Raw genomic sequence first — 13,121 nt, 5'->3', positions numbered from 1 at the left:
CAGCCAATCAGATTGGCAAATTCCAAATGTAATGCATGATTCCATCATAATTCCACACAAGAAAATAACAATCTACACACCATTGCTTCCAGACTCTTACAAACAAGCAGTTTACCTTTGCCCAACTGTAGATCATAGTTGGAAAAATCTGCATGGATATGTTTAACATCACATGTTTAACAACTCATTTAAACGTTGGAGAATGGTCATGTAGGATCCATCAAATGGATATTATTGCTCTGCTAGTTGGTCTACCTGATAGGCCTGGAGCTCCACTGCTATGCTCAAGGGATAGCACTCAGTTTGGGCAAGATATGCCTTTTTTCACTTGCACTGATTCATTGATTAATTTATCAGCCTTAATTAAAAGAGCGGCTCAGGCACTGGACTCGGAAAGACTTCTGTCAGCGAGCCTGAAGCACTCTGAACTCGACTAGTATTGACTGCCAATCGATTATGCCTTCAATCCAAGTATGGCTGTTTCCCACTTCTCAATGAATGGGAACGGCTCGCCTCACTACAAACAATAAAGCCGTAGCATCAGACTTAAATTCAGGACCTCGACATAAAGCAGGTAATTTCTTATCTAAGGTCAAATTGTATGAATGACATATACTTTATTAAATGTCAGACAACACGATGTTTTGTAAAAGGTTCATTTCAACAGTCATGTATCGTAGTGTCAGAATATTTGGCGCTAGAAGACTATCGTTAACGTTAGCATGTCGGCTAGCCTGTCGTTTAGTCCCGCTGACGCGGATTTTAGCCTCGTTTAAAGTGCTGAACTCGTGGGATAACGAAAGTGATGGCATGTTGAAATGGCTGTTATATTTCTACGTCTGTCCATAGTACCTTTATGGTATCCAGGCGATGTAACCAGCACTGATAGCAAGTATATCACTCGCTGCGTCTTTGTTTGTTTTGCTTGCTGTCACTGTGCTGTAGTGTAGCCTAACGTCACGTGTAACATACATTGCTGCTAAAATGTGCGCTCTTCCGAAAGAATAGATTATTTTGTTAACACGAATCAACACCATGTGATAGCAAGTCTTTAAATCAAGTAATCTTTACAGACACCAAGTTTTCAATAACCAGATCAGAATGGGCTCTACTCAAATCAGCACGACGCACGTCTCGACCACACAAACTTTTCAAAACTTCCGTTTCGAAGAGGGTAAACTTCCTCCAGATTTGGCGCTTGACGAGGAGAAACCGATCACGTTGTATGCACGCACGCTCGATGGGATCGTTGGTGCGATTATCCACCGTTTCAGTTGATGATTCGTTATAGTTTGGTAATCGAGATCATTACTTTATATATTACTTCCATTAGATTGCATGAGCTATGCCTTTAGAAAGTACAATTGTTTGTGCCGTTCGAGGCTGCCAGAACAATGGCCAATCACTGAGGTCTTGGTTAGGTAGAGAGTGTTTTGAACATCGGCCAAACCTAAAGGCAGAATGCTCTTGTCCTCCTTTGTATGATTTTCATAAACTGCCAATGGGCGCTATGGAGAGACAAATGTGGCTGAGGGCTCTGCATTTGAGCCAAGTGCCCCAAAATGTGCATGTCTGTTCTGTACATTTCGCCGACAAGAGACCCACGGATGCCCATCCTTATCCAGAGCTTAACTTGGGAGTCATGAAGAATCCAGAGGATAACATTCCAGCGGGGACTTTGTCGGGGATACCAAAAGCTAGCGCTGTAACAGCTAAGAAAAGTAAATGTCTGCCTAGATGATATCGTTTTGAATTAGCTTACATCACTGGTTCGGCGTCGAAACTCCAATCTGTACATTGGTTTAATACACAAACGGCGACAGTTATGCATAACGTCAACCATGCAACTGGAATTTAGTAGTGTTTATTTACATGTAAGATCACTGTCATGAATGGTTGTATCCCTGTCTCAGAGAAGTTGACCTCATTAGCGTGGTCTGCCTTAAGTCATCAAGCATCTGTTGAGGCCAGAAGTGGAACTATGTAGCCGTTTAGCCATTATGCTGTTATCTAAATTGCTATCTAAATTCTTCTTCTGTGCACTGTTCATGTTTTCTTCACTGTAGAGAGGAAAGACCTATCAAGGAAAGAGAGTGTGCAAGGAAAATCCATGGAAACGCCCACAACACCTTCAAGTGACTCAGGATGTGAGCATAACTTCTCATTTGTAAATGTTGGCTACATAGGACATCTTTTTTTTTATATGCTGTATGACTGATCTACTTTCTTTACTCTTGCGTAGTACGAATATTCATAATATGAAGTATAAGATTCTCATACAACATTCCTAGCTGAATAGCATTTGCATTCTGTGTGCTTGTACAGCTGTCCTGGGGGGTATCTGTGGTTTAGTGACAAACCTGGCTAAGTGAACTCCGACTCAGAGTAAGTTGTAAACCTACAACAAGGTGTCCTATGCCATTGTTTTGTTAGGAGAATGAAGCCATACAGCTCTTCTATTGGTTTCTATCTCTTCTGGTTTACCACTTACTCTGAGTTAACTTATCCAGGTTTGTCACTAAGCCACATTCTTGGAACGAATCCCCTGGGCTCTCGGCTCATAACAATCCTTTGCTGTCCTAGTGTCTGAGGAGCACAAGTGTGAGTTATGTGGCACCTGCTTTGAGACGCGGCGAGGCCTCTCCAGCCACGCGCGGTGCCACCTGCGCCAGCTGGGCGTGTCGGTGTCGGACAGCAGCGGAGCGCCCATCGAGCTGCTCTACCGCCTGATCGAGGAGCGGGACGGCCAACTGCCCAAACCGGCTCCGCAGCCCAACCCCATAAAGAGGCGCAAGGGGCTGCCCGCGGTCAAGAAGGAGGTGCAGGGGCCCGCGCTCAAGCTCAAGATCTCCAACCTGGTCAGGAAGAAGTACAGCATCTTCTCCCAGACGTCCCGCAAGACCTCCGCGGCCGCCACCTCCGCCGCCATCGCCGGACGCCTCTCTCAGCCCCCGGCGCCCACCGCCACCTTGAGGAGGTTCGGCTCCTCGGCGTCCACCTCCTCCTCCCCCCTCACTCCGCTGCACGTGAAGGAGGCGAGGCCGAGCGCAGAGAGGAGCCCGTTGGCCACCTCCTCAGGCAAGCCCACGTGGGCCCCGCAAGACTCCGACGCCCCCCTCGACCTCAGTACGTCACTTTGCGCCTCAATCCTCAATCACAATAAGCACAGTACAGTACAGTACAGTACAGTACAGTTTAGTGTCCAGTGGACATCACTTGAGTCCATTTTGTGTCCTGTATTTTTAGGAGGCATGTTGTGAGGAACGAGCAAAACGATTTTTTTTGTGTGTGATTGTAGCGAGCGGCATCGGGCTCTTAACTGACCGCTGACCCTTTGTGCTCCTGCAGTGACCGTGGACCCAGCGGGTCGGGACGACGTGCACGTGTGCGAGCTGTGCGGCGCCTGGTTCGAGACGCGCAAAGGCCTCTCCAGCCACGCCCGCGCCCACCTGCGCACGTTCGGCATCGACACGGCGGAGGCCAAGGGCGCCCCCATCGACACCCTCCACAAGTTCATGATCAGCAAGGGCCTGAAGCCTGGCAGTGCCGGCGCGCAGCCCAGCGGCGTCAAGCAGGAGGAGTCCACGCTGGCCATCTCGGCCAAGCGGCCCGCGCCACCCTCTCCGTCTCCCAGAGCAGGAGCTAAAGGCGCCGCCTCCTCCCCCTCACCATCGGCCAAGCGTTTCAAATCCTCCTCCTCAGAAGGGCTGCCCCTACTGGAGTCTCTGCAGAAAGAGGATGATGCAAAGAGTGGTGAGTTGACTTTTTAGGCACTATAAAGAGGGTGGGGTGGTATAGAGTGGGAGAGATGAAGTGGACTGATTTACACTGTACATTTAGAGCTCAGATGAAAATGAGCTGCAATATATTCCACCACACCGTTAGCTGTCTCCTTTATTCTCCTGAGGCAGAAATGGTGACCAGTGATGTGTGTGGTCATTATTGTAGTTGTTTTGTAATGACAGTTGGTAGTGTGCGATGTTGACAGTTAGGCGGGGATCACACTAGCCAGCGGCAAGTGGCAGGTTTCCTATTGTTCTCTATGGTTCAGCAGCGGACCGGTGACAACGCTGGCGTAACGCTAGCTTTGATCAAACTGAGCGTTGAACTTGGTTCAACTTTGAAGTGCACTCATCAATGTCAGTTTTAGAATCTTCAGGTATTTTGACCAATCGGATTCATCTAAGAACGTAACAACAAAGATAACCGTCTCTGGTAACAACATTGACAGCAGCGTAACTTAGAAACAAGATAGAATGTTTTGAATTATTATTATGGTCTGAGCCTTGCGATGCGCTTGCTGCTGCCGCTTGCTGCTGGCTAATGTGATATGCTCTCCAGTGTGTCAGTACTGTAGTTGTTTTGTAATGACCAGTGGTAGTGTGAGATGTTGACCATCATGCTGGTGTGTGTCCACTGCGTGTGTGGTCCAGATGGCGAGTCGGCGCGGGACATCGTGTGCGAGTTCTGCGGCGAGCTGTTCATGCGCAGCCAGAGCCTGTCCAGCCACGCGCGCTCCCACCTGCGGCAGCTGGGCATCACCGAGTGGAGCGTGCAGGGCTCGCCCATGGCCACGCTGCGGGAGGTCATGGCCCAGCGCGGCGTCAGCAGCATCCTCAAGCTGCCCTCCAGCGCGCCCGCCTCGCACAGCCTGCCGTCGGCGCGCAGCCCGCTCAAGATCCCCCCGCCGCCCGCCAGCCCGCTCCGCATCCCCTCGGCCGCCGCCGCGCCGCTCAAGCTGCCCAAGGCCCGCAAGGGCTCCCGCTTCGTCAACAAGCCCAAGGACGAGCCCACCGAGGTGGACGTGAGCGAGGTGGTGGCCATACCCGGGCCCTCCAGGAGCGGCACGCCTCAGTCCCCCTTCAGAAGTGACCTCGGCTCCGCCAACACTCAGTTAATGAGGGGTAACGTTTGTTGTTTTTTTTTGGTTCAGTCTTATTTATTTGTTTTTCATGGAAAAGACACACCCTAATTTCCCAACTATTGGCCACAGTTTATGCATTGATTTTGGCAAAATTTCTTCAGCTATGAAGTTAATCCATGGGGGCAGTTGATATTAGTATGGATTTGTTTCTTTTAATTAACATAGAACACTGACCTTAGGCTTATACACAATGCTGCTAATACACAAGAAAATACTGTAAATCTCAACTAGTTAGAAAACTAGATATGTGACCATTCACAGCGAAATCAGTCGTTTTGCGCACATCGTTATTTTGAGAAAATCAACAATAACAAACTTCCGGGTTAAAATGTTGAATTTCATGTTTTCGCATAATTCGGCTGTATACAGTCTACAGTTTCATATCGTGAACGCATTTCACTGAAAAACCTACGTTTTGACTGTTAAACCCGGCGAAGATTCAACACATTTGCTGTCATTCCCGTTGTGCACGCGCCGCTTAAACAGGTGATTTCTCCTCTTCTGGCATATCGTGACAGGAGAACCATGTCAACTTTGGATGCGGTTATCTTAGCGATAGTTTGTGTAATACCCTCGATATACATATCGTTGGAAAGCTTAGTTTATGGCCGTTCACGTGAGCACAATAACTTAATTTACTAAATTTTACAGAAACGACTGGTTCCGCTTTACAGGGTCACATATGAGGATTTCTCTAGACGTTCCTTAGTTCTTTAGACTTCATGCTAAAAGTTGATCTTTTTGTTTAATAATCTACTTGTGCAGTCATGAGCTGTATTGACTCTGTTGCATTGCTGCCCTGTCTGTACAGCTCCCAAAACCGAACCGGACGTGAACCAGCCCGTGGAGTGCGACTACTGTAACGACACGTTCGACAGCCGCAAGGCGCTGTCCTGCCACGCCCGCGCCCACCTGCGGCAGCTGGGCGCCCGCTGGCCCGCCCAGGCCTCGCCCATCGACGCCCTGCACGAGCTGATGCAGCGCGAGGGCACCACGCGCGCCAGCAAGGTCAAGCGGGAGCCCAGCCCCGCCCCCAGCCCCGGCCGACGCCAGAGCGCCTCGCCTGTGGCCTTCACTCCGCCCCCGGGGGAGCCCGCCGCCAAGGGGGCCAAGGCCTCGTCCGAAGGTAGGCCGGTCAGCGCGTTCGCACTGGTACCTCACACACTGGTCAGCCAGGATGTTTTCGGTGAAGGCCTGTTGTGTTTTTACTGCAGGACTGTTGTCTTAACTTCTGTCTGTATGTTCTGAATGCATGGATGCAAAGGTAGGGATATCTGGCTTTTGGGTGAAATGTTATGTTTCAGCACAGAAAGTACTGAAACATTGAGCTGTTGGACATTCAAAAGTTTAGATAAGGTCACATTAAGTTCATTTATAAAGGTTATAGTGGATTTTAGGTTCATCCTGAATTTTCACCCGAAAGCCGAACATCTCTGACTTTGTGAGTGGTGTGTATGTCTTAAGTGCTGTAGTGCTGACCTCCATGACTCCTTCACCTGTGTCCTCGTGTGGTCTGTCTCTCCGTCTCTCTCTGCTGCCCTTCAGATGCCACGTGCGAGCTCTGTGGCTTTGACTTTGAGAACCGCAAGGCCCTGGCCAGCCACGCGCGCGCCCACCTGCGCCAGCAGGGCGTGGACTGGCGCCTCAACGGCTCGCCCATCGAGACGCTCAGCGCCTGGATGCAGAAGGAGCCGGGCAAGGTGGCCGAGCTGCACAAGCGCTACATGATGGGAGACCTGCCCCACATCAGGAAGGTGAGCACGCTCTGAGTGGCCTCTTCACCAGCTGCTCACAGACAACATTTTAGTAGAAGTGCAGACACAGAATTGTTGTAATTACTGTGAAGCACTCGAGGTGTTTTCTTGTGTGCCTTTAAGAAGATACCGGAAACGGATGATATTCTTGTTGAAGTCTTTGTTCCACAGTCAGGCTGAAATTAGGAGATAAAGTAAAGTCACCAATAGTTGATATGTTTGTGAAGTAGTGGATGGGGAGTTGTAGTGGTTCATGAAGGTTCGTTTTTGCTCCCCTCCGTGCTGATGATGTGTCTCTTGTGCCTTTAAGAGGTTACTAGAAGCTGATGATCTTCTTGATGAATTCTTTGTTCCACAGTCAGACTAAAATTGGGAGAGAAACTAAAGTTGCTAATAGTAGTTGATTTGTTTGGAGATAACGTAGTTTATGAAGTAATAGATGGGGAAGTCCAGTTTTTGCTCCTCAACTGCTCTGTGCTGATGATGTGCTCTGGTCACTCTCGTCCAGAGGAGCTCGTCCTCCCCCTGCCCCTCCAGCGACTCGGAGGCCCCTCACGGCGGCGGCGGCCACAGGGCGTCCTCGTTGCTGCGCTCGTCTCTGGGGCTGCCCCAGGGCTCGTCCCGCGCCTCAGGGAGCAGAGACAAGAGCCACGGCAGCCACAGCTCCGCAGGGGCCCACAGCGAGCTCAACGTGCGCCAGCCCAGAGGTGAGCAGCCGTGTGTGGAGCACCAGCACACACATCCACCACACATGTCCAGCACACACACGTCCACCACACATGTCCAGCACACACATCCACCACACATGTCCAGCACACACATCCACCACACATGTCCAGCACACACATCCACCACACATGTCCAGCACACACACATCCACCACACATGTCCAGCACACACATCCACCACACACGTCCAGCACACACACATCCACCACACATGTCCAGCACACACACATCCACCACACATGTCCAGCACACACACATCCACCACACATGTCCACCACACACACATCCACCACACATGTCCAGCACACACACATCCACCACACATGTCCAGCACACACACATCCACCACAAATGTCCAGCACACACACATCCACCACACATGTCCAGCACACACATCCACCACACATGTCCACCACACACACATCCACCACACATGTCCAGCACACACGTCCCCCATCTGTAGTCCTGTTCCATGGCACACAGGTCTTAACTACACATACACTATATTGCTAAAAGTATTGGGTCGCCTGCCTTGACGCTCATATGAACTTAAGTGACATCCCATTCTTAATCCATGGGGTTTAATATGACGTTGGTACATCCGTTGCAGCTATGACCGCTTCACTCTATAAGTGTACAAACCATCTAGACAAATGTGAAAATGAGGAAATGCAGCATACAAGTCACAATGCTGTTGATTTGGGTAGCATTGTCATGGTTGCTGCTTCAGCGTTAACTCAGGGGTCATTCTGAGTAGTAATGAATAATGATGACACATTGATGTTTATCTACGTGGAAATGAGATTGGAAATTCCGTAGTGTTTGCTTTTTCTGCAATGCTTGAAATGCTTTAGACACTGTAGCTCTTTATATTGGGGTTAAATGCCACTAAATGTACTCATGTACTGATGCAAATCTTTATATTTGGCCAATGAGGCCTACATGTTAATATTGATATGCCAATGCTTCTGAATCCAAACAGAACCACACACCACGTTTAGACGCCCACCAAAGCATCAATCCCATACAGAGAGTAGAGTCCGAGAGAACAAACCTCCCAAACCCTCGCGCTCTGGAAACGTCCCCTCACTGGTGCCGAGGCCACCGGACACTCCCCTGGTCAGACAGGTGGGGAAGGTCTACTCTCTCAAGTGCAGGTAAGCCTGACTCCTCAGCCCAGTCAACAGCCTCCTCCCTCAGGTGTCCTGCCTTTAAGTGATGTTTAAAGAAGAGTCATGTTCCAATTCACTTGTTCTATTGTGTGCTCATTAAAGTTGTACTCATGTTTTCAAATGCAATCAAAGTACTCATTGTTCTGCACACTAGTGAATATTTATACAAGGGATTAGTCAGGGGGAAAGAGCTTGCACTTACGTGTTCACAATGCCTACTGCACATTAACCAGCATGTACTCAGTTGGGCTACGTGGCATTGGCCTTGTGACCTCCTCCTTACGGGTGACCTTTCTATGTTCTGTGGTTCCTGCAGGTTCTGCGATAAGGAGTTCCGCGGGCCACTGTCGGTGCAGGAGGACTGGGTGCGGCACCTCCAGGAGCACATCCTCAACCTCAAGAAGGACGCCGCGGTCCCCACCAGCCCCCTGTCCCCGGCGACGCCCGCACCCCCCCTCCACCTCACGCCGCAGCCGGTCTGACGGCCCAGCATGCACTGCAGCAGCCGATGGCAGCCTGGTGCTCATATGCAGGAGAACACTTGATCCACTTGAAAAACATTCAATGATTTTATTCACTCAAACTCTCTTGTTGTGACGCGATGGAAGCCGGTAGAAGTGTTTGGAACACACCGCACTGCTTATAAGAACACCTACCTCTCGATAGCCCGCAAAGTGGCTGCCACATTATGCTAAGGGCTTACTTTTCATTGATGAGTTCTTGTAATGATTTTTCCAGGTCTTTGAGCAGAAGTATCATGAGTTAGAGCTAGTCTCTTGTGCTAAACTGCCAGCCACTTCTGTACTATACAGTGTGCCTTGGGTGGAGTACATATCAGTCAGGTAAAGCCACCAGCAGCTCTGAGAGTAGGAGGCAAACATACGTTGCCCCTGAGACTTCAGAGTGACTGTTTTGGAATAAGGAGAGCTCTGATCAGGACCCTAGTACTACTACTACTACTTCTACTCTCTCAGGTGTATGTTTTTATGTACTTGTGTAACTCTGCCATCTCACATGAACATTTGCAGAGCAGGCTTCTTTTTCTCTCTCCCCTTTTAATGAACGGGAGGCTTCCCTGTGATTTTTTTTTTGCACTGGATTATGGATTACAGAATCTAGTAAACGTTGATCAGTGAATGATTTTGCCAACCGAATCTGTTCCCAGGTCAGTCTGAGCTCAGGTGCCCCTGTTTTAACGTGGCCTCACTTTACCATTTCTACACGTTGTGATTGATTTTTGTAATTGCATTTGAAAAGGTTTTATAAATTCTTTATGTAATTGTTGAAATGTACGAGTTTACGGTATACACTGATATAAATGTTTTTACTTGCTGGAGTTTGGTCACGGTCATCTACAGCTTGTTTGTTTTAGCAGGTTGTTGGAGCCTCTGTGTCTTAGGCCTCAAAGCACTACTGGAAACTGTCAAATCATCGTTCATTAAATTGGAAAGGTTTGTCTGAACCTCTAAGTGGTGTCCCGTGTTTGTATCTCTGGGTTTGAGTGCGAGGTCCTGTAAAGTTGTGGAGAAGTCCCTGTGGATGTTTTGTTGGTTTTGTAGCAGTACAGTTAACTGGCCACATGGGGGTAGGCAAGCTGCACAGACGCCGACCGCTAGACCGCTGGAGGGTTTTCTTCAGCTCGTGATTAAGTGTTTGTAAATTCCCAAAACCTTCAGCATGTCTGAGTCATGTAGCACAGTGCGGTTTTGAAAGAGCCTCTATCAGTATCTTCCATCGCAACTAGCCCTGTGAAATGCCATTGTTGCTGCTCCCAACCTACATGCATTATTATTGTCATTCCCACACACACTCCCCAAGCCTAAGCCAAGCCTGCAGAGCTCTATTCAGTGGAACATCACTGTAGCATGGAGCTGTTGCCATTGTCTGTGTAATTAGTGGTTTGTGTCCGATCCCATGTTGTTGTCATTTGGGCTGCAGGACTGAAAATCTGGATTTTTCCCAAATGATCATAAATTTAATTTCATCATAGTCTGCTAGAAATCCACTTCTCAAGACAAAATAAAATGCAGACTTCTCATAACATGGTTTGAATCCGTCGCCAACAGCTTTGTGAAATTAACGTGCAAAGACCCTTTGTTTCGGGAGATTGAAAAAGGCACGCCCGTAAAAACAAAAAATTGAAAGACAAAATGTTATGTCTCTCTGCTTGCGCATCAAGTAACACATTTTTATTGAAATCCCCAGTGCTGATGGACTGGTCAGTCTAAGAGGCGTTTGAGAGGGACGTGGTGCCGAGAGAGCCAGCGGTCACCGAGGCGGACAGGCTTACGCACCGACCGACCGACTGCATTGCTCATCCACAGAGGCCAAGGCTGAATGTGTTTCCCAGCACTCACTCTGCAGCCATCAATCTTGCCTTGCTCGTAAATACACAGTACCCCTCCACATACACACACACACGTACACACACTGCAAACACACACTACCGGTTTCATTAGTGGAGAGCTTTGCTTTTAATTAAGCAGCGGAATCTTTTAAACAGGCCTGTTCAGTGTGATGTGCAGGCCTGTCCTGCCGTCAGACGCTCAGGGTGAACTGTTTTCGGATAAGAGAGAAAATTTATAACGGACGAGAAAATTGCCGAATGGAAAAAGAAAAAGCCCTCCTTCAGCTTCCAGTGATTTAATTGCTGGGAAATAACTGATTTTAATTGCCTTAATTAACTGCAATTAAATGGTGGCTAATTCTTAAGTTCACCTCACTGTCAAATACCAGTGAAGGCTTGAATTCCACACATAGCCATATTTCTGAGTCTTTCCTAGTGTTGTTTCACAAATATGTTCATAAACAACATAGCCCTAGTTATCATCTGAATATTGAAAAAGCAGGCCTGCTTTGTACTCTTCCACATTGTCAGCAGTAATAACAAAGTATACATTGTCTGTCAACATAAAGTGTACAGATACAGCTTTGGTGAATAGACATAATCCACAGCCAAGTCCTCACTTGTTCAGGAGATGTGGATCGTGGCATATAATCCCTAATGCACAGTCTGTTTCCAGGAGAGCCGGTGGTACACAGTACTACTGGTGCAGATAAATACACCCACCCAACTAACAGCAACACACCACCAGTGTGTGTTTGTGTATGTGTGTGTGTGTGTGTCCATGTGTCTGTGCACTCATTGCATGCAGTAGTACACTTCCAGAGTGTGTGTGTGTGTGTGTGTGTGTGTGTGTGTGTGTGTGTATGTGTCTGTGCAGTGAGGGCGCTATAGGCTTGCCGTGCCGTGTCGTCTCCCTCCAGCACGGAGCGGTTCTGAGACGTGCACAGCTCCAGTGCCGATAGCCAGGGCCTCCTGCGCCGCTCACATATTCCTGGAATAAAACGGCCCTCTGTGATTTCGAGAACGCAACACATTTTTTGCGTCGCAGCCAAGGGATTAGTTTTGCTGGCCGATCATAACGCACTCCTGGAACTGACCTGAATGGACGGGTCAGTTCAGCAGTAAAGAACGATATTAAGGTGTGATTTACGGTACATTTGTCAGTGTCGTTCACTTCTGATGGCTCTCGAACTCATTAGTCCAGTTTATGGCTGTGAAGTAATCATTTGGTTGAACTCCTCTGATGCTTCATACTCTGATTTTATTGTCGGAACAGAGAGTGTCCATGACTAATCTGAGATGCTTTGAAATGTGTGTTTAGATTAGATTTTTAATCGACTTCATCTGTAGTTATTCAACAAAATAAGACCAGAATTATTGCCTGTGTTTCCCCCTCATCCAGCCATGCAGAGCACAGACAACCTATCAAAGTAGTTTGTGGCCAGAACTTCTTCAGCTGTTTTTTAATGTTATTTGAAAACGTTTATGGTCTTTTAAGTCCTTACCGTGACTCCAATAAATCACTTTGTTGTGTAGTGTGTGTGGGAGGCATGTGTTCAGTGAGTTTGTTTTGCTCTGAGCATGTGGGTGGGAGAGTGTTGTTGCAGCCCAACAGCCGTCCCCAGTCTCCGCTCTGCTTGAGCATGATTTAGTGTGTGGCCACCTCAGACTTCAGGTTGCTGTTACTGGGACAGCGGAGGGATAAAAATAAACGATGGGTCCGGTCCACTGCCTCCCTCTCTCTGAGCTGTAGTGCAATCCAGGGGTCAATATGTGGTAATCTGACAAACATTTATAGGGGCGGGTGTATTTATGATAAACCACAGCTGAAAAATGACTCTCTGTCTGGCAGGTAACGGTAACTAAGACGATTGTGCTGTAAGATACCAGAGGGAAACGGCCATCGATCTCACCTCTCTGCCAGTAATGTGTTTAGTGGAGCGTCTGCCAGTAGTCGGTGCATGTTGATTTGTGAGTGACGGTGAGGGAACGTCATGAGGTTGAGCAGAAACAGTTGTGAAAACCTGTAATCCCCATTTGTCTCGAGAGCAATTTCCTTTCTTTTGATAAATCCCGGAGTGTTATTCATCATGGTTGTCAGAAGCTTCAACATCAATACTTTTGTTGTGGAGAAGTTTACCTGACCTTTTGGGAGGCTCATGATCTCATGACCTAACACCTTGAGGGCATCAGGCC

General features: G+C 48.3%; 1 protein-coding gene across 3 annotated transcripts; it reads left to right on the top strand.

The window, feature by feature from the left end:
• Positions 1-435: 435 nt before the first annotated feature.
• On the top strand, positions 436-10,047 carry wiza (WIZ zinc finger a). Of its 3 annotated transcripts, none has more exons than XM_062548274.1 (10): positions 436-574; positions 2,067-2,147; positions 2,584-3,126; positions 3,349-3,753; positions 4,434-4,904; positions 5,736-6,050; positions 6,470-6,678; positions 7,187-7,385; positions 8,389-8,563; positions 8,895-10,047. In XM_062548274.1, the coding sequence occupies exons 1-10, from the start codon at positions 499-501 to the stop codon at positions 9,058-9,060; spliced, it is 2,640 nt and encodes an 879-aa protein (XP_062404258.1). In that variant the 5' UTR covers positions 436-498; the 3' UTR covers positions 9,061-10,047. The 3 variants fall into 3 exon arrangements, with proteins under 3 accessions (XP_062404258.1, XP_062404265.1, XP_062404250.1); XM_062548281.1 differs by lacking the exon at positions 436-574 and adding an exon at positions 1,206-1,295; XM_062548266.1 differs by lacking the exon at positions 436-574 and adding an exon at positions 1,302-1,721.
• Positions 10,048-13,121: the final 3,074 nt, after the last annotated feature.

The sequence above is a fragment of the Sardina pilchardus genome, chromosome 1 (genome assembly GCF_963854185.1).
Source record: "Sardina pilchardus chromosome 1, fSarPil1.1, whole genome shotgun sequence".
Taxonomy (NCBI): Eukaryota; Metazoa; Chordata; class Actinopteri; order Clupeiformes; family Clupeidae; genus Sardina; species Sardina pilchardus.
The sequence above is the reverse complement of the archived record's forward strand: the minus strand, read 5'-3'. Positions and strand labels throughout refer to the sequence as shown.

Bases quoted from the DNA above. Each gene is read 5' to 3' on its own strand.
- wiza (XM_062548266.1), top strand. From the start codon at position 1,346: ATGCCTTTAGAAAGTACAATTGTTTGTGCCGTTCGAGGCTGCCAGAAC. The intron at 3,754-4,433 runs GTGAGTTGACTT...TGTGTGGTCCAG, and splicing joins AGAGGATGATGCAAAGAGTG to ATGGCGAGTCGGCGCGGGAC. The intron at 6,051-6,469 runs GTAGGCCGGTCA...GCTGCCCTTCAG, and splicing joins GGCCAAGGCCTCGTCCGAAG to ATGCCACGTGCGAGCTCTGT.